At 46.0% G+C, this 21,747-nt stretch overlaps 3 protein-coding genes across 3 annotated transcripts; all 3 read right to left on the reverse strand.

The window, feature by feature from the left end:
• Positions 1-525: 525 nt before the first annotated feature.
• BBBOND_0006290 (hypothetical protein, conserved) lies at positions 526-5,442 on the reverse strand (the record flags this gene model as incomplete). The annotated part of the gene is made up of 1 exon (XM_012915455.1): positions 526-5,442. One exon carries the CDS (start codon positions 5,440-5,442, stop codon positions 526-528), a length of 4,917 nt encoding a protein of 1,638 aa, XP_012770909.1.
• A 2,275-nt stretch (positions 5,443-7,717) lies between these two features.
• BBBOND_0006300 (hypothetical protein, conserved) lies at positions 7,718-13,150 on the reverse strand (the record flags this gene model as incomplete). The annotated part of the gene is made up of 1 exon (XM_012915456.1): positions 7,718-13,150. The coding sequence occupies one exon, from the start codon at positions 13,148-13,150 to the stop codon at positions 7,718-7,720; it is 5,433 nt and encodes a 1,810-aa protein (XP_012770910.1).
• A 1,752-nt stretch (positions 13,151-14,902) lies between these two features.
• Positions 14,903-20,122, reverse strand: BBBOND_0006310 (hypothetical protein, conserved; the record flags this gene model as incomplete). The annotated part of the gene is made up of 1 exon (XM_012915457.1): positions 14,903-20,122. One exon carries the CDS (start codon positions 20,120-20,122, stop codon positions 14,903-14,905), a length of 5,220 nt encoding a protein of 1,739 aa, XP_012770911.1.
• Positions 20,123-21,747: the final 1,625 nt, after the last annotated feature.

Raw genomic sequence — 21,747 nt, forward strand, 5'->3', positions numbered from 1 at the left:
CCATGTCATCGCTGCCGTGAACATTACTTGGTCAGGTGGTAGTTCAGCACTTTGGTCACTACTTTGGTCATGACATTGGTCACCACTTTGGTCAGCACATAGGTCACCACTTTGGTCAGCACCTTGGTCATGGCATTGGTCAACGCGTTGGTCAGCACCTTTGTCAGCGCCTTGGTCAGCACATAGGTCAGCACCTTGGTCAACACTTTGGTCAGCACCTTGGTCACCACGTTGGTCACCACGTTGGTCAGCACTTTGGTCAGCACATTGGTCAACACGTTGGTCAACACTTTGGTCAGCACATTGGTCACCACGTTGGTCAGCACTTTGGTCAACACTTTGGTCACCACTTTGGTCACCACGTTGGTCAACACATTGGTCACCACATTGGTCAGCACATTAGTTAACTATTACACAATCACATACAACGATTAATGAGTGATACAACAGATAAAATTACAATTCATTGGTTAGGTGAGTAGGTGATATGCTAGGTGAGTGTAGATAGTAGACACGTGAGTACGATTACGGTTGCAGGTAAAACACCCTGCCCAGTTTGTTAACACGTGCAGCAGCAAGTAGTGATTGAGCAGAAATACGATGCGATGAGGGACTATGTAGATGCGATTTGATGTGGAGCAGGTCTAGGCGGATGACCATGATGTGGAGGAGGTACAGGAGAGAGAGGAGCCAGAGGGCTAGGACAAGGTAGGAGAATGGTTTACGTATTTCCCATAAGAAATTTGGAATTGTTCTGTATATCAAGGTTGCAAGCGGTGCTTCAGCTGATTCTTTCTTGTTGAGCACTCTCTCTAATGTTTTGCATAAGTCTCCACAAGTACGCTTTGTTTCAATATACTCCGCACCGCTCAGGTTCGTCAAGCTATTTAATACGAACCCGTACTTATACAATGTTGGTCGACTGAAAGGGCATCTAGCTATAGTTTTGCAGAGTTGGTCATGTTGTTTTTGGGTAGACAGTGCAACTGGTTTTGCAGTTTTTGCGGATTCCGTTGCTGATTCTTGTGCTTCATAATAGGACTTGACATGACAATTCTTCACACATCTAGTGTCGTGGCACCTGGTTCCCTTCTTGTTGCACTTCTCACAACATTCCTTGTATAGGTTCTCAAGATAACTGTAAAACGTTTCCGTTAAATATATAATCCAAGATAGATATTTGTCTGCATTTTGGCTTGAGAAGACATGCCACGTCTTCAAGCCAATCGGTGCCATATAGCGACCGCACGTGATTTGTACCTCCCCTTCATAATCACAACTGTAGAGACAATATAAATCACCTTTAGTATGGGTAGATTCCTGATTCCGCATATGATGGCTGTTCTCGAACAATGGAGCGATCTCCAACGTTTTACTGTAATCCCCGAAATTAGCTTTCCTAACAGCGTCAATAAATGCGTTACTTTTGTGCAATGGAGCATTCTTTCCCCAGCCATTAACGAAGCAGAAATAGAACGCAAACATGTCACCGAGATTTTGCGGAGGCTGCTGCAAAAGACATGCTAAGTCGCCACAAAGCTTGTTAAGTGGACTGTCGGACTCTCCACAAAACCCTTCAAGAGCACGCATGAGGTGTTCACCTTTACGTGTATGCGAGGCGGTAACGCTTATGTCTTTAAAGCCCATCGGTGTTTTGCACGGTAATCCGCGGTGATTGGACACGGTGCATTCTAGCTTGCATCCCGGTTTGGTGAAGGAGTGAGGGAGGAAACCTTGCAAACCATCTTCTAGGAATGATTGCAACGGTGACTTAAGGCCACAGTTGGGGTGCTGGTCACACGTTTGCTTAGCGATTTGGTCACGCTTTTGGTCGGCCTTTTGGTCAGCTATTTGGGGACAGTTTTGGTTGGCACATTGCTTCTCGTTGCAGGTCCATGATGACCCGGCTATTCCCCTACCGTACCAACAATCACGCCAACTGTTAGCTTCGTAGGTACGCTGACACTGGATGAATAGGAAAAACAATTGGTCATACAATCTCTTCAGTATATCTACTAACATATCGAAGCACGCACCTGGAGCTGCAGGATACGAGAAACCGTCTGGGTTCGTATTGAAGTCGACGGCATAGATGCCTTCCGCGTGGCCATAACCAAGAATTCCTATTAGCACGTCTTCGGCGTCGACGCAGACATTTTGAAGAGCACCTCGTATGTTTGCAGCTGTAACTGGAGCTGGATACGCAGGCAGCTGTTCGTCGTCGTCTACCACAGAGATACCGACAGTGTCGTCGTTCTTTTCTTCCTCCGGCTTCTCAAACAGTTGACCAATATCGCCAACTGATACTTTTGCGAACACGGTATTATGAGGAAGGCCAGTCAACCAGCGAAGCATATCGTACACGGACGATGGCGATTTCGGTCTCTCGATATGGCGCAAGTGGGAAACGCTGTAGTAGTTTTCAAGGCAGTCATACAGGAAATGGAGGATGTCGAGGAGACTCATTTTGGTTACATCACTAGTAGCAATGTACCATTCTTTGTTTTTCTCAGTTAACCATTGCTGCAGATGCGCAATCTGGAAAATGCTGAACTTTTTGTCATTGATCTTCCTATATATGTCTGTTCCCGTACACTCCTGCTTATTACTCAACTCACTCTCATGGGAGTCACGCAACTTGGGAACCTTGTAGCCATGACTGCTAAAGAAATCGGCAATAATACTGTTATATTTATTGTACGCTGAGTGAATTGGTTTAAATTGTGCCTGTTTACATGTCTCACTCAATGACATCAGATCATTAAGCAAAATACCGAGTATCGTCAAAAACACCTTGGCGCCATTTTTTCCTTCAGGCGTCAAAACTTCTTTTTCACCTTTCGAAACCCACTGTTTAATACTTTCACCTCCATCATACCTACTCACATACCCCTTCTCCAACTCCTCCACGAATCCCAGCATCCCATCCCGCAGCGCCTTGAGCACGGGCCGTCCTGCGTCCGGCAGCGCTTGGGGGTCGAGGGAGGAGGAAAGGTGATTACATAACTTACTAAATTTGTCATCGAATACGCAATTTCGTTTCTTATCATGAAGACAAAGATGCTGCAGCAAGTCATCAAATTTGTCTTTAATATTTTTCACATGTACGGATTGCTGGGTGTCCTCCTTAGGCATGTGCGGCGTTTTTGCTTGATACTCAACATACATTGCAATAGCGTCAACATAATCTTTGAACCTCCAGGACAAGTTAGGAAGTTTTTCTGAGGTTACCAGGTCCGTGTGATTTTTTAGCTTCAACAACATATCTCCATCGTCCTTGAGCATCAGCTTCAGCAGACCTTTAACACCGGTGTTCAAATCGTCATTTATGATTTTATTAATGACGGAAATAGGTTCATTAACTAGTGCGCCTAGTGCATTCAAATGAGCTCTGTGATTATCAGCGAAAAGTATTTGCATCTCATCGCTGACTTTGTTGAATGCTTGTTCAGCGGATTCGGTGAGATCGACTCGTAAGGTTTGCATAGCATCCGTGGACTCACGGTAGGCGTTTTCCACTGAAGTTCGAAAGGCTTTCATAGTAATATCGAACGTTTCATTTGTCCTGTCGACGGCAACGAAAATGCCATTTAGTTTGTCGAATAATACTTTATACAACTCCTCTATTTTTCCTGCAGCCTTATCTCCCATTTGTTTAATACTGTCGCTCTCTGCATTGCCATTGTTCAGCATTTCTAACTTCTTAGAAACTTCCGTTTCAATTGTATTTACTGTGGTCTTAATGGAACCAGTATGTTTATCTAATGTTCTACCAAGCATCTCTATCTGTCGCTTAACCGTCATAAGTGCGTCATCGAGGGCTTTTCCAAACTTATCTTTGGTGCCCCCTTCTACGAATTGTTTACCGATATCTTTCACTTTAGATATGGCCTCATCTATTTCTTTTGCAATAGCGCAATTTGCGTTTACCGTTGCTTTGCTGTCATCAACGGACAGCCATACCAGTTCTGTTGTAGCTTTGGAGGCCTTCTCCACCAGTTGTGGAGCGATGCGGTAAATGGCTGATGTGAGAAGGCTCTTGTCGTGCTGATCTTGTTTTGCTGTATTCACAATGGTCGAATCTTTCTCAATTAATGCAACCACTTTTTTAACGACTTCAGATTTTCGAAACTCAGTAGCATTCATATGAGTATTAATCTGATCGACAAATGAACGGAGACATTTTTTTATATTAGCAACACGTTTGTGGATATCGGAGCCTTCGGTGTTCTGTACTTTAGTGACGCCGGTGATAACTAATTGCAGTCTTTCGTTAATAGTATCTCTGATGTGTTTTATCACATTTTGCGTTGCCTTCAATTGACCATTTGAACGAAAATAGCTTTTAGTCACGTTAGTATGCGCATATGCATCAATCGACGAATATACTGGTTCTCCGGATTTGAAAACGTCTTCCAACCATTGTTCAACCTTTGCCTTGAAACTTTCTCCTTCAAACGTTTTGGCATAATCCTTGACTTTCTTTTCGATATTACCGAGATTGCTTGCTTGTTCACTCTCTACGTATATTCCGTCAACAAGCTTACGAATGTGCGCCTGCAACGCCTCCCATTTATTCTCTATACTTTCCTCATTCGTCTCAGTTGTTCCGTTTTTTTGAACACCTTTGCGTATCGCATCAAACTCTTCATGAGCAAAAGCTGCCAAATTGCTCATTGCCAACGTGTTGGATTTTAAATTTCTATGAATTTCCTCAACCGCATTCCTAATGGTATCGAAATAAAACGTTATGTACGATTTGTAATCTACGTCCAATCTGCCAGCCTGCTTCAACGCTTCTTCCAGGAGCCCATTTATTATTTTAAAACGATCTTTCCTTGTTTTATTAAGCTCATGAATTCCGTCTAATATCATCGTGAATTTCTGCTCTAACATATATTTGACGTTCTCACTCTGTCTATTTATGTCGTTCTGAAGACGTTTCTTTTGCTTACGTAACTCATCGTCCACCCTCTTTGCCTGCTCCGCAAATTTTGCGCCGAATGCAGTATTTTTTAAAACATGTACTGCCCCTGCAATCTGATTCATTTCGCGTGTTATTTTCATTTTTAATGCGATGTCTAAGGTATCAACATCGTTTTCAATTTCAGTGACCGTTGATGATATACCGTCAACAGTCGACTGCCAGCGCTGCAACTGTTTTTCTAGGTTTTGAGTGGCATCTATTTCTGTTATTTTTGCGCTTATTTTATCGTCTCTCAAGGTTGCTAATTTAGAATTAACTGCCTCAGTCCGCTTATTCAACTCGGCAACATAGTCATGAAGTACACGCATCACATGGTCTATGCAAACACCAAATCCATAAACACCATTATGCATATTATCTAAAATTTTATTAAGGTCAAGTTCAGTTATCAAAGTGTATGTCTTAACGCTTGGATCATCTTTCACCGCACCAAGCACGCCACTCAAAAATCCCATCACCCCGTCACACAGCCTGTCCAAGTCAGAGTACACAATCCCAGTGCCGTCGTAGCCTTTGGAAGATGGGGAGTAACCAAGAAAAGTCTGAAGACCGTCACATAAATGCGTTAAAATATTACTATTAGGGTTATTTCCGAGATCATCAGTAAATGTTTCAAGCTTATCTTTAAGATCATCAAGTTGTTTCTGACGCTCAGTAATTTCATCATAGGCTTTCTGCTTGGAACCGTCACGGTAATAAGTGTGGTTATTTTGGCAGCGTTGTTTTTGTTTTTCAAGTTCAGTTATTGGAATTTGAGTTTTAGGATGAACAGAATTTTTAGCGTCCTTGGCTTCCTTAATCAGCCTATCATAATACTGGCAAGTGGACTCATTTCCCTTATACTTAACAGGGCATTCAAGTTTAGATTTTTCGGCTTCGAGGGACTTTTCAGCCTTATTTATGGCCTCCTCAATCAACTTTTTCAAAGCTTCAGCCAAATGCTTAAGACCATCACCACCATCACCATTCCCATACCTAACCTGGATCAACCAGTCGATGGACTCAGTCAGAAGGGAAGTGAAGGGTGACAAGGCACAAGTTATTATTGTGGTCTAAAGAGGTCATAGCGGTATTATGGCGAGGTGATTCGAGCGATGTGGAGTGGATAAAGGGGCGATGTAGAGTGGATAAAGGGGCGATGTAGAGTGGGTTAGGGAGCGATGGAGAGTGGATAAGGGGCGATGTAGAGTGGGTTAAGGGGCGATGTAGAGTGGGTTAAGGAACGATGTAGAGTGGGTTAAGGGGCGATGTAGAGTGGGTAAAGGTGCGATGTAGAGTGGATTAGGGAGCGGTGTAGAGTGGGTTAGGGAGCGATGTAGAGTGGGTAAAGGAGCGATGTGGAGTGGGTAAGGGGGCGATGTAGAGTGGCTAAAGGAGCGATGTAGAGTGGGTAAAGGGGCGATGTAGAGTGGAGAAAGGAGCGATGTAGAGTGGATAAAGCGGCGATGTAGAGTGGGTTAGGGAGCGATGTAGAGTGCATAAAGGAGCGATTTAGTGTGGATAAAGGGGCGATGTAGAGTGGGTTAGGGAGCGATGTAGAGTGGGTCAAGGGGCGATGTGGAGTGGATAAAGGGGCGATGTAGAGTGGGTTAAGGGCGATGTAGAGTGGGTTAAGGGCGATGTAGAGTGGATAAAGGGGCGATGTGGAGTGGATAAGGAGCGATGTAGAGTGGATAAAGGGGCGATGTGGAGTGGATAAGGGGCGATGTAGAGTGGGTTAAGGAGCGACGTAGAGTGGATAATAATCACCACTTGTGACCATGTCATCGCTGCCGTGTCCATGTCATCGCTGCCGTGACCATGTCATCGCTGCCGTAACCATGTCATCGCTGCCGTCACCATGTCATCGCTGCCGTGTCCATGTCATCGCTGCCGTGACCATGTCATCGCTGCCGTGTCCATGTCATCGCTGTCGTAACCATGTCATCGCTGCCGTGTCCATGACATCGCTGCCGTAACCATGTCATCGCTGCCGTGACCAAGAAATCGCTGCCGTAACCATGTCCTCGCTGCCGTGACCAAGAAATCGCTGCCGTAACCATGTCCTCGCTGCCGTGACCATGTCATCGCTGCCGTAGCCATGTCATCGCTGCCGTGATTATGTCATCGCTGCCGTGTCCATTAACTGTCATCGCTGCCGTGTCCATGTCATCGCTGCCTTAACCATGTCATCGCTGCCGTGACCATGTCATCGCTGCCGTGACCATGTCATCGCTGCCGTGACCATGTCATCGCTGCCGTGACCATGTCATCGCTGCCGTGACCATGTCATCGCTACAGTAAGCATCAACTTAGCCTGTTTGCTAGGTTAGCACTTTGCCTGGGTGCTAGCTTAGCACGTAGCCTGTGTGCTAGCTTAGCACTTTGCCTGGTTGCTAGGTTGACACGTTGCCTGGGTGCTAGGTTAACACTTTGCCTGGGTGCTAGCTTAGCACTTTGCCTGGGTGCCAGCTTAGCACGTTGCCTGGGTGCTAGCTTAGCACTTTGCCTGGGTGCCAGCTTAGCACGTTGCCTGGGTGCTAGCTCAACACGTTGCCTGGGTGCTAGGTTAGCACTTCACCTGGTTGCTAGGTCAACACGTTGCTTCGTCTATCACTCATCACTTAATCTCAACGCTATTTAGTTCACAGGTTACTGCTAGAGTAATTCGAGACATTAGACTACGTTTGTCGGTTAGGTGAGTAGGTGAGTTATTACGTGAGTTTATGTGAATTACAAACGTGAATACAATTACGGTTGTAGATACGATATCTTGGCAAGCCTTCCGACTTGCGCTGCAGCCAACAATGATTGCGCCGTTATGCTGTGCGACGACGGTATCCTCAGGTGTGAGCGTATGTGGAGCACGTCCAGTCTGCCAACCATCACGCAGATGAGGTAGAAGAGGGACAGCGACCAGAGTGCGACGTTCATCCATATGAACGGCTGCCTGATGATCCAGAGGAAATTATCGCACTCCTCAAATAGTTTTGCGAAATACTGCGATTCAAGCACCGACTTCAGCTGTTGATGGAAATGATGGCAATATTTTTTACCTTCTTTTGCTAGAAGTGTTTCAGGATTGCCAAACGTGAATCCGTAATTGTAGAAAGTGCTTTGTACGCCACGGCATTCAACAAGTCCACGGCACTGGCAGTTGTCGACACCGTGCTGTCCTTTCTTACATTTGACTCCATGGATGCATTTCGAACATCCCCAGTCTTGGCAAGATATGCTGCAAAAGGCTTGTAGCAGGGCTTTAAGATAACCGTAGAATGTCCATGGGAGGTACACTGCCCATGAGAGGTATAAGTTACAATGTTTATCGGCGAAGTAACGATATTCTTCCAAGCACAGAGTTGAAAGATATGGACCGCAGTGCAGCTTATCGCTACTAGCATATGTACATGACGTTGACGTAGACAGCGTACAGAGGTCTGCATTTTTTGCCTCTGGATGGCTTTCACGCTTATGGCTGCTCCGTACGTCACCGTACGCGTTACGTAGCGCAGCTGTGAGATCGCTGGGTTGTTCAAAAAGACGAATAGATTGCTCCGTGACGGCGGCTTCAATATTTGTTTTAAGAGAATGCGTGCCGTTTGATTGCCAATTCCTGACAAGTGACATCGTAAAAGCAAAGTGTTGCGACAATGTTGAGGGCGGTTTAGGAATAAGGCCAAAGAGGCACGAAGCGACCCCGTTACCGAGGAATTTGGTCAGCACTTTACATAGCTCTTTGCCTGTCTTCTTGCTTCCAGTGAAGCCTCTGAACCCAAGTGGTGTTATACATGGCGCACCGGGTAGGCTTTTGGGACACGTCTTACATTCCGATTTGCAGCCAGTGGAAGTGAGCTCATGAGGCAAGTGACCGGGTAGGCAGTCACGTAGGAAGGATTGAAGAGGCGATGTCGATTGGCACTCAACTTCAGTCTTTGAGTGCTCATTACATGGCCACGTTGATGATTTCACATCTCTGCCATACGTACAGTCCGACCAACCGTGGTACTTAGCGGCAAAGCCACATCGGGTAAGCAAGAATTGGAAAACTGGTACAATTCTACGGAGATGTTCAATTAACGTGTTCAGGCAGTCAACGCTCGATGAAGGGTATGCGAAATTATGCGTATTACAATAGAAGTCAACGGCGTACGTAGTATACTCGTTTCCATACCCGACGATGCTGGTGAGAAGAACGGGTGCCAGCGAAGTTACATGTACGATAGCATTATGTACTTCTGTATACGTGATATTCTGTGGGTATGCTGCCAACTTGTTAGCAGTTTGGTCCTCGAATGAGATACCGTCGACCTCATTGGTTCCGGCGATTTTATTTTCCCGCTTATCGAACAAGTCACTAAACTCATCGGATATAAAGTTGAGATATACTGAACTGTATTGCAGACTCGTAAGCCAGCAGAGCATTTCGTAGATATTACACGGCGACTTCTTCGACCCTGCAGTGGAGATGTGACGAATGCGGTAATAAGTCGTAAGGCAGTCGTATAGGTTCTCAAGCTGGAATTTGTAATTCTTATTCTTGTGGTAAACGTGACCGTAATTTTCGCCTACAAGTAGACTCATGATCTTTGTACCGTTGGCATTCTTGTCCAAGTGACCATTCTGCTCGGTCTCATTGTTGGACACGCCGTAGCCGCTATTTTGCAAAAATGTGCCTAAACTGCTACCAGCATATATTCTACTTGTTGACCACTTGTGGATGGTACGATTTTTCAAGTACCTCAAATCTTCGTTGTATATCTCCAAGATGGACAGGAACACCTTGGACAACTGAGTGCCATACGGCGTTACTTTATTCTTTTCGACGAGCTCAGCACCGAAAGTCTCACTATCATACACGCTCACGTACGCCTTGTCGAGCTCATCGCACATCCTCTGCACGCCCTTTTTGAGACACTCGAGCAGGGGGTTGCTGTCGTCGGCGTAGGATGCGGGGCGGATGGTTGCGAGGAGGGAGGAAAGGGCGGAGAGGTGGGTGAGGAATTTGTGATTGTACTTTGTTATTTTGTTAAGCATGGTTCTCACAGCTTTGCCAATTTGAGAAAGTGCGTTGTGCTTGGCGCCGATATCGTCACTTGAGGCTACTTTTTCAAGCAGGTCACCTATGAATGATGTTGCCGGGCGAGAGAAAGACGCTAGGTTGGTCAAGTCAGCGCGTTGAAGATGCATCTCAGAGAATGTTGCTAACTGCTTCATAAACCCTTTCGCACCCTTGTCGGCGTCCTTTGTTATTTCATCGGGTAGCCCATAGAGGTCATTCTTGCATTTGCTGGAGAACTCTGTTAGAAGCAATTTGATAAAGGCGATATACCTTTTACGTAATTCATGAATGATATCAGTTTCGCCTTTTGTCACTTCAATGTTTGCGTCCTGCTCGAGATCTTTGACGATTTGTTCTCCGGCTTTGTCGGCGAATTGAGTGAGGAAATTGTTCGTCAAGCCGATGACAGCGCCCAGCTGAGTTGTTCGAAGGTCATCAATCAGGCCATGAATGCGTTTTAAATTAACGTCAATTTTCGTACTTTTCAGTACATTCAAATTTATTTGAACGTCTTCTGCGGCGCGTTTAACGTCACGGCAAAGAGCGTCAAGAGTTTTGGTGACCAGCTCTAACTGTTGTCCGGCTTGCTCGTTGAGGTCGGAAATAGATTTCAACGCGATGTCTGCAACCTGCTCCCTAATATCTTTTATCTTAATTGGAAGTTCACCGTTTAGGTTTTCTATATTCCCCTGCGAGGTGGCTACGGTATCTTGGTTAACGTGCCTTTCAAAAGTAGTGAATGTTTTAGGAGCAATAGTGGAAATTTTGTTGCCTTGCACACCTGCACTGGTCATGTCATCCACTCCAATCTCCTTGTTGAGTACGCTTTCTCCACCGTCGGTTTTGAAATCGCCGTCTTTGAGGTTTTTCTCGTAGGTCCCGTGGAAATTGGACATAAGATCACTGCCGAGTTTATAATTGTTTACTTCGCCATTCGTCTTAAAAAACTCGCTGTCGAATTGACCATGATAATTCGTAATGGCAATTTTAATGTTTTTATCAAAATCTCTAACTAGCCAAGCGAGTCCTTTAGCGTCTTCCTTCGCGCCTTCGTAGTACTCAACTTTATCGCCATCCTGATCCTTTTGTACACCACTGCTAATTTTCTTCACCTTAACATCCATGACTCCTGCCAGCGCCTGTACATCCGTCTTCACCTTTGTGTTGATCCCTTGCATGACTGCTTTGACTACCTTGTCAGAGTGAGAGGCTACAGCTTTAGCAATTGCACCTAATGCAGTGAATAAAGATTTTACATCTTGTTTTGTAATTTGTTCCGCGACGGTAGCGCTAAGAGTATCTATTTGAGAAAACGCCCGTTTGAACTCCTTTTTAAAATCGTCGAATATGATGTTCCCCAGTAGTGTTTTTACCTCAGTAAGATCGGGTAGCTTATCGAGTGTGTTAACAGTGGATAGTGATTTGAGCGCCTCAGCGATTCCATCCTTAATCGGTGATTTTCTAAGTTCATCTTGTAGGTTATTCCCGCCTGCATACGATGCAAGTCTTTCTAACATCTGTTCACCTATCTTCGTAATACCCGTCTGAAGTTTCGACATGACTTCTTCGTCCAGTATCTTGAAATATACTTTGAGCTTTTGAAAAGGATCGTTGTTACCCCTAAATGCGTGAATAAATTTCATGTCGGCTGTGCCAACATTTTCCAGCTCTTTAAGTCTTCCAACGTCACCATGAAGTGCCTGAATTGCTCCATCGATAGCTTGCTTAGTGGCAGCAAATTGTTTAGAAAACGTTTCTACACCACCTACAATGGGATGCAAGCCACTTTTAATCTTTCCCTTCAACGTCGTCAAATCCTGTTTCACATTTGTTTCCAACGTCTTACCTAATGCCACAACTGCTTTTTTTATGTTAGCTTTAACCTTCCACAAATCTTGCTTAAGCGCATCATTCATCGTTATCACCTGCGTAAGCGCCAAGCTAACTTTCTCCTGAACAGTTTTTTTTGCCGCCTCTCCAGCTCTAAAAAGCTCCTCCGCTTTCATCCTCAACTCTCTTGCAGCGTTGTCAATTTTGTTGCGTTTGACATTGGTGTCACCGCCGTTGTCCCACTTGATTTCCTCCAATATTTTCTGCGCATTAACCCGCGGGTGTTCATCTATGAACTTTTTAACATCTTTCATCCACTTCTCTAACTTCTCGAGATGCTTAGTTAAGTCGACATTTATGTCCACCAGTTTAGTCTGCATTTCACGAACCCTATCTTTCAGCCTCTCGACAAGATCTTTCACTTTTTTTTTAATATGCTCATTTACCTTACATTTAACGTCGTGAAGCTTTGTTTTAATTTCTGCTTCCATACTGTGTAAATCATTCTTTTCATGTTCTGCCAACTTGTTCAATCGTTTACTCTCATGCTTAATATTTTCACGCACATTCTCTATTTTAGTTATCAAATTAGGATTTAAGTCTTTCATTGCGTTTCTTAGTTCCTCCGCATTATTTTTCATATCTAAAGCTGTATTAAATTCGTCGGCTTTTTTTAGACATTCTGCCACTGTCTCATTGGCGGCTTCGATGAGATTACCAATTTTCACGGGGTCATCCGCATTTCGTGGAGGCAACAATTTTTCTAATCTTTCTGCTGAATATTTATCTGCATCTTTCTGCATTTTTGTTAATACATCACTCACCTTTTTATTAGACTTCATGACAGCATCATTATACCCCCGCACCCCTGCGACCACCTCTCCAATCGCAGCATTAAAACCGTTTTTACCAAGCTGTTTATTGGTGTTAAGGATGTTAATTGCACTATCTAAAGTACTTTTATGCTGCCCTAAATGCTTGTGGATGTTACTGAGCACACCATGCAAAAATCCCATCACCCCGTCACACAGCCTGTCCAGGTCGGAGTAGACAATCCCAGAGCCAGTGTAGCCTTTGGAGTCAGAGGAGAAACCGAGGAAAGTTTCGAGGCCAGTGCAGAGGTTATTAAGGATGTTAGTAGGGTTGTTATTTGAGGTAATTTCGCACTTTTTATTTTCATCAAATTTCTGGTCAAGCTCCCTAGGCGGCACATGGTCAGGGCAGTGGCAAGAGGTGGAGGAAGGAAAGTGAAGGGTGACAAGGCACAAGTTATTAGGATGGTTTATAGAGGTCATAGGGGTATTATGGCGAGGTGATTCAAAGGATGTAGAATGGATAAAGGGGCGATGTAGAGTGGATAAAGGGGCGATGTAGGGTGGATAAAGGGGCGATGTAGAGTGGATAAGGGGCGATGTAGAGTGGGTTAAGGGGCGATGTAGAGTGGGTTAAGGGGCGATGTGGAGTGGGTTAGGGAGCGATGTAGAGTGGGTTAAGGGGCGATGTAGAGTGGGTAAAGGAGCGATGTAGAGTGGTTAAGGGGCGATGTGGAGTGGGTTAAGGAGCGATGTAGAGTGGGTTAAGGGGCGATGTGGAGTGGGTAAAGGGGCGATGTAGAGTGGATAAAGGGGCGATGTAAGGTGGATAGAGGAGCGATGTAGAGTGGGTAAAGGAGCGATGTAGAGTGGGTAAAGGGGCGATGTAGAGTGGACAAAGGAGCGATGTAGAGTGGATTAGGGGCGATGTGGAGTGGGTAAAGGGGCGATGTAGAGTGGATAAAGGGGCGATGTAGAGTGGATAAAGGGGCGATGTAGAGTGGATAAGGAGCGATGTAGAGTGGGTTAAGGAGCGATGTAGAGTGGGTTAAGGAGCGATGTAGAGTGGATAAAGGGGCGATGTAGAGTGGATAAAGGGGCGATGTAGAGTGGATAAAGGGGCGATGTAGAGTGGATAAAGGGGCGATGTAGAGTGGGTTAGGGAGCGATGTAGAGTGGATAAAGGGGCGATGTGGAGTGGGTTAGGGAGCGATGTGGAGTGGGTTAGGAGCGATGTAGAGTGGGTTAGGGAGCGATGTAGAGTGGGTTAAGGGGCGATGTAGAGTGGGTTAAGGAGCGATGTAGAGTGGGTAAAGGGGCGATGTAGAGTGGATAAGGGGCGATGTAGAGTGGGTAAAGGGGCGATGTGGAGTGGATAAAGGGGCGATGTAGAGTGGATAAGGGGCGATCTAGAGTGGGTTAGGGAGCGATGAAGAGTGGGTTAGGGAGCGATGTAGAGTGGGTTAAGGGGCGATGTAGAGTGGATAAAGGGGCGATGTAGAGTGGGTTAGGGAGCGATGTAGAGTGGACAAAGGAGCGATGTAGAGTGGATGATAATCACCACTTTGGCCAGGTGCTTGGTCACCATGTCATCGCTGCCGTAACCAAGACATCGCTGCCGTGACCATCACATCGCTGCCGTGACCATGTCATCGCTGCCGTAACCATGTCATCGCTGCCGTAACATTAACTTGGTCATGGCATTGGTCACCACCTTGGTCAGCACATTGGTCAGCACCTTGGTCACCACTCTGGTCATGGCATTGGTCAACACTTTGGTTATCGCATTGGTCAGCACATTGGTCAGCACCTTGGTCAGCACTTTGGTCAGCACTTTGGTCACCACGTTGGTCACCACTTTGGTCAACACCTTGGTCAGCACATTGGTCAGCACATTGGTCACCACGTTGGTCACCACCTTGGTCAGCACATTGGTCAGCACGTTGGTCATGGCATTGGTCAGCACATTGGTCAGCATCTTGGTCAGCATTTTGGTCATGGCATTGGTCAGCACATTGGTTAACACTTTGGTCAGCACTTAGGTCATGGCATTGGTCAGGTGCTTGGTCAGCACGTTGGTCAACACTTTGGGCAGCATCTTGTTCACCACTTTAGTTAACTATTACACAATCACATACAACGATTAATAAGTGATTCAACAGATTAAACAACAATTCTTATGTTAGGTGAGTAGGTGATGCTAGGTGAGTGTAGGTAGTGAACACGTGAGTGCGATTATGGTTGCAGGTAAAACACCCTGTTAAGCTTGTTAACGCGTGCAGCAGCAAGTAGTGATTGCGCAGCTATACGATGCGATGATGGTGAGTGTAAGTGAGATTTGATGTGGAGGAGGTCGAGGCGGATGACCATGATGTGGATGAGGTACAGGACAGAGAGGAGCCAGAGCGCTACAACAAGATAGGAGAACGGTTCACGGATTTTCCACAGGAAGTTGTCACACTCCTCAAACAACTTTACAAAATATTCAGATGTCAACACATTCTTCAATTGACTACAGAAATCGGAACACTTCTTCGGCGATTGCTTGTCATTCAACGTCGACGCTTCCCCAAAGACGAAACCAAATTGGTAGAGCGTTGGTGCGACGCCTTTGCAGTCGACGATGGAAGGGCATTGACAAATGGCAGATGGCTTATCATCATCAACGACACCATGCTCTCCCTTCTTACACTTATCACCGCGGAGACATCCACGGCATCCCCAGTCCTGGCAGTTGATGGAGCAGAAGGCGTTGTAGAGATTGTTGAGTAGATCCCAGAATGTCCACGGGAGGTAGATGGCCCATGACAAGTATGTGTTGGATTGTTTCTTTGCAAGGTGATGATATGAATCGATGCATAGGGATGAGAGATAAGGAGCGCAATTGACACCGTCAACGGTACATGGTTTTGCTATCGCAAGACTTGACAAGTCAGCGTATGCATGAAGATGATTTTTATCGCCGTATTTGGTATGCGTGCTACCATATGCGTCACGTAGTTTGTCGGTGAGCGTGCTGGGTGGCTCATATAGATTAATAGACCGGTCGGTGATGGATGCTTCAATGGACTGCTTAATGCTATGACTTCGTGTCGATTTGTCATCATTCCACCCTTTTACAAAGGATAATGCAAAACCAAAATGTTCCGGTAACGTGGATGGCGTTTTAGCTTGCAAGCTGAATAGTACCTTTAGGTTGCCGTTGTCGAAGAATTTGCCCAGCACGTTGCATATGTCTCTGCCTTCACGCTTGGTCCCAGAGAAACCTCGGAATCCGAGAGGGGTCAAGCAGGGCATTCCAGGCATCGATCTCGGGCAGGTAGTACATTTCGCTTTGCAGCCAATGTCACTCAAAACGTGAGGTAAATGGCCAGGTAAGCAATCGTTCAGATAGGACATCAACGGCGATTTTGGTTGGCAATTTGGTTCGCACTTTGCTTGATCATTTGGTTGGCACGTTACTTTGCTGCTTGAGTGTTCACTGCAGGGCCAATTGGTCGTCTGTACGTCTTTGCCATAATGGCAACCTGCCCACCCGTACTCTCTCGCGGCGGTGCTGCACTGCGCCTCCAGGTATTTGAGTGGCGGGAACAATCTGCGGAGGATGTCGAGAAACATGTCAAGGCATTCCTCAGCCGACGTCGGATATCGGAATTTGAGAGAGTTGTTGCAGAAGTCAACGCCGTACGTTGTGTATTCGTCGCCGTGACCGATGATGCGAGTCAGCACGTCATGCGATGTTGCGCAAATATGGTCGACGGCTGCGGTTATGTGGCCATATCGGATCTTACTCGGGAACACGTCCACGTAGTACGATGTCAAATCGTCATATTCAGCATCCAATTCCAATCCGTCGTCGCTCGCCTGTATTATCTTCTTCTTCGGTTTCTCCATCAGACCAGTGAAACCATCGCGCACAAATATCTCGTAAACCGAATTATAATGCAAACCAGCGCACCAAATAAGCATCTCGTACACGGAACATGGATTACGTTTGGCAGTGAAAGATGCCATGTGGCCGAGTGTATAGTACGTCTCCAGGTGGCAATGGAGGCACTTGAGAACGTCGAAGAAATCAAACTCGAGACTTTTAATCTTATTACCATTTGAATCTTTATTTGTCTCACATTCAAGGAGATGGCTAACTTCTGTATTCGAAGTGTATTTCTTCTCCTTAAGTCTCAGTCGTATCTGATTCCCTGTCATCTTGTCACTGCGCTGCAGTTCACCGTCCTGCTTATCCCTATTGGAAACAACGTAACCGCAATCACTTAAAAATGTACCGAGACCGCTAATACGATGTATTTCTTTAGTACTCCATTGTAGTTCACATTTCTTGCTTAGGTCAGTCAACCCACCAACCAGTATCTCCACTATCGTCAGGCAGACCTTGGCGCAGTTGCGACCCTCAGGGGTTAAAACGGTAACAGTTTTTGGAGGACTGTCGGGTTTTTCAGAATCAGTAACTCGCTTAGTTGTCCACAATTGACCCTCGAATTGTTTACCCGAGTACCTGTTCACGTACGCGAGGCCGAGTTGCGCGGCGAATTCGGCGAGGCCGGCCTTGAGGGGGGCGAGGAGGGGGGAGGGGGAGTCGGCAAAAGATGAGGGATGTAAAGCGTTAAGAATGCCATTAAGATCATTGCGTAAGTCGACGAATGTGTGATCGTAGGCGTATAATTTTGGTTTTTCGAGGTGGTCGAATAATTTTTCAAGTTGGTCAAGAATACCAGTTACCTTGGGAGAGTAGTCGACCTTGGGGGACGTCTGCTTTTCTAACAATTCTTTGATGTCCCTAATTATATACATAAGATATGTACGTAGATATGTTTTAACGTATGGAGACGCTTGACTTATAATCACGCTGTGTTCTTCTATTTTGTTCTTGAGTTGAATGAGCATATTGTTAGTATCCGACGAACTGGCGGGCATTTTGGATTTTACGTAAACCGAAACACCACTCAGCGTCTTCAGCATCCCCTTCACGCCCGTCACCCTGTCCTTCGCGATTATGTCTTGCACCGCCTTCAGCTGCCGGTCGACGAGGGAGCGGAGGGCGGCGAGGTGGGCGCGGTGGGACTCGGCGAAGAGACTTTTAACCTCTCGTACCATTGATGTGAAAGCGTTTTCAGTGACGCGAAGTAGTTCAACTTTGAGGTCTTTGACGGCGTTTTGGATATGATCGTGTGCTGTGCCAACAGCGGTCTCGACCCCAATAATTGCGTCAGTTAATGCCTTCTCGGCGTCCTTGACGTTCGTTTCTACGTTCCGAATCCTATCAAACAGCTGACCTTTCAACACTTCCATATGATATTCAGCTGCCTTTTGATTTATCTCCACATTACCCGTCTCATCGGCTCGTTGGATTTTCTCCAGCGTTTCCACCACGGAGGCGATTGAGGCAAGTTTACCATTCATAGAGCCGTTGCCTCCTTGTACTATCAATTTATCAAGATTCGCTATCTTCTCTCTAACGCTTTTCAATGCTGCGTCAATAGTATTTCCAGTGTGTTGGGGTTTATAGAAATTATTGCCGAACTCTTCGAGTTTTTTCATAGCCGTTTCCACGTATTCTATGTGAGAGATAACTGTGAATCTCTCGATTTCGGGGCCAGTTTGCCGGGCGACATCGACGAGTTGTCGGAGGATCGAGTGAACGACGCTTTTAAGAGTATAATGGCTGTATGAGGACGCATTCGCTGCCTTAACTTTGCGTCCTATAGCATGCAGTATATCTTCCAAAAACATTTCAAACCCCGTGTCCTTAAGCTTATATCCTAGTTCAGTCGCAAATTGGTTGCAGCCACTGTTTAGCGCTTTAACATACATTCTTATCTTTGGTAATGAATGGCGCGAAGCTTCCGCATCTTCCATATGCCGTTTTACAAGTGCACTAGCCTGGCCAATGATAGTCTGAAGTTCGGTCTTTATCGCTTCTATGATCGTAGGATGTAAATCCTCTACTTGCTTGATGTCAGTATTGAAATTATTCGCAAACTGCGTTTTACCTTTTTTAGCATATGATTGGCCATTCTGGTCTTCATTTTTGTTGAACTTGTAATACGTTTTCAGTAAGCTACAAATCTCCTCTTCCTTAAGAATTTTCCTTACCCACTCCTCCACTTTTGTTTTGAACCCGTCCCCGTTAAACATAAGAGCATATTGCTTAATGCCGTCGACGACTTGCGATAGACCCGCATTTGGGGGTTCAGTCGATGTGCCATTAACACCATTAACAAGCCTACTAATTTTCAATTGAAGATCAAACCAATGTTTTTCTATACTATCCACGGTACCCCCTTCAGCAATATTACTGATAGTATTCTGTTTCAACGTCGCGAAATGCTCCTCCGCCTGGTCCACTAAAGAATGGAGTTCCGCATTATTGCGCTGTAGCGAACCGTGAGCACTTTCTACTTTCTTTCTTATATCAGAGAATAATGTCAAAATATTCTTCTTAAAATTGGTTTCATACTCACCAAATTCGCTTGTAATAGTGCCCTTTGTTATACCAATGATATTAAGGATATCGTTGATGTGTTTCCTTTTTTCGTCACTCAATCTACCAATGGATTCCAAGATTTTTGTGAACTCCTTATGTAATATGTCGTTCAGCGTATTGCATCTCTGAATTATCGTGTTCACAATATGCGCTTGGTGAACTGTCATCTCATTGTCCACGTGTTGCGCCTGCTGCATCAGAGCACTATTCATAGAGGTCTCATAAAATGCCTTCACGGTCTCTTCCACCACTTTTACCGGCGTTTCTAACTTTTTACAGAGCGCTGAGTCCAATGTTTTTCTCGCCTCATCGGCTTGCTGAGCATTTTGTAGGTACAGCCTAGTAAGGTTACGCCACTTATCATGTTGGTGCTGTAGGGATTCATTTTTTAAGGTTTCGAATTTCTTATCATATTTGTTCATGTCAATTTTCATGGTTTCCATTGGTTCTTTGAATTTTTCAATTTGTTCATTTACTTTCTCTTCATACCCCCCCAACCACCCCTTCACCGCGCCGACAGACGCCACAAGTCCAGTACGCCCGGAGCCAATATTATTATTTAACAAGTCTAGTACATCTTTGAGTTTTTTATTGTCTCCAGTGATGTAATTATCATAAGTTGTCACTTCATTTTCGTTTTTAACTGCTTCAAGCACACCACTCAAAAATCCCATCACCCCGTCACACAGCCTATCCAGGTCAGAGTAGACAATACCAGTGCCGTCGTAGCCTTTGGAGTCAGAGTTGAAGCCGAGAAATTTTTCGAGGCCAGTACAGAGGTTAGTAAGGATGTTAGTAGGATTGTTTTTTAAGGTATTTTTAAGGTTCAAAATTTTACCAAATTCCTTGCCAAGCTCCCTAGGCGGCACATGGTCAGCGCAGTGGCAAGAGGTGGAAGAGGGGAAGAGAAGGGTGACAGGGCACAAGTTATAGTCATGGTTTATAGAGGTCATAGCGATATTATGGCGAAGTAATTCGAGCGATGTAGAGTGGATAAAGGGGCGATGTAGAGTGGGTTAAGGAGCGATGTAGAGTGGGTTAAAGGGCGATGTAGAGTGGGTTAGGGAGCGATGTAGAGTGGGTTAAGGGGCGATGTAGAGTGGGTTAAGGGGCGATGTAGAGTGGATAAAGGGGCGATGTAGAGTGGGTAAGGGGCGATGTAGAGTGGATTAGGGAGCGATGTAGAGTGGGTAAAGGGGCGATGTAGAGTGGGTTAAGGGGCGATGTAGAGTGGATAAAGGAGCGATGTAGAGTGGATAAAGGAGCGATGTAGAGTGGGTTAAGGAGCGATGTAGAGTGGATAAAGGGGCGATGTAGAGTGGATAAAGGGGCGATGTAGAGTGGATAAAGGGGCGATGTAGAGTGGATAAAGGGGCGATGTAGAGTGGGTTAGGGAGCGATGTAGAGTGGATAAAGGGGCGATGTGGAGTGGGTTAGGGAGCGATGTGGAGTGGGTTAGGAGCGATGTAGAGTGGGTTAGGGAGCGATGTAGAGTGGGTTAAGGGGCGATGTAGAGTGGGTTAAGGAGCGATGTAGAGTGGGTAAAGGGGCGATGTAGAGTGGATAAGGGGCGATGTAGAGTGGGTAAAGGGGCGATGTGGAGTGGATAAAGGGGCGATGTAGAGTGGGTAAAGGGGCGATGTAGAGTGGGTTAAGGGGCGATGTAGAGTGTGTTAAGGGGCGATGAGGAGTGGGTAAAGGGGCGATGTAGAGTGGGTTAAGGGGCGATGTAGGGTGGGTAAAGGGGCGATGTGGAGTGGATAAAGGGGCGATGTAGAGTGGGTAAAGGGGCGATGTAGAGTGGGTAAGGGGCGATGTGGAGTGGGTTAGGGAGCGATGTAGAGTGGATAAGGGGCGATGTAGAGTGGGTTAGGGGGCGATGTAGAGTGGGCTAGGGAGCGATGTAGAGTGGGTTAAGGGGCGATGTAGAGTGGGTTAAGGGGCGATGTAGAGTGGATTAGGGAGCGATGGAGAGTGGATGAAGGGGCGATGTAGAGTGGATAAAGGGGCGATGTAGAGTGGATAAAGGAGCGATGTAGAGTGGATAAAGGGGCGATGTAGAGTGGGTAAAGGGGCGATGTAGAGTGGGTAAGGGAGCGATGTGGAGTGGGTTAGGGAGCGATGTGGAGTGGGTTAAGGGGCGATGTAGAGTGGGTAATAATCACCACTTGTGTCACTGTCCTCGCTGCCGTAACCATGTCATCGCTGCCGTAACCATGTCATCGCTGCCGTGACCATGTCATCGCTACCGTGTCCATGTCATCGCTGCCGTGACCATGTCATCGCTACCGTGTCCATCAACTGCCATCGCTGCCGTAACCAGTAACTGGGTCAGGTGGTTGGTCACCACTGTCATCGCTGCCGTAACCATCAACTTGGTCACCACGTTGGTCATCGCATTGGTCATGGCATTGGTCACCACTTTGGTCAGCACATAGGTCATCACCTTGGTCAACACGTTGGTCAGCACTTTGGTCAGCACTCTGGTCAGCACTCTGGTCAGCACGTTGGTCACCACCTTGGTCAGCACGTTGGTCACCACCTTGGTCACCACCTTGGTCACCACCTTGGTCACCAC

Source organism: Babesia bigemina, scaffold Bbigscaff_77696 (genome assembly GCF_000981445.1).
Source record: "Babesia bigemina genome assembly Bbig001, scaffold Bbigscaff_77696".
NCBI lineage: Eukaryota > Apicomplexa > Aconoidasida > Piroplasmida > Babesiidae > Babesia > Babesia bigemina.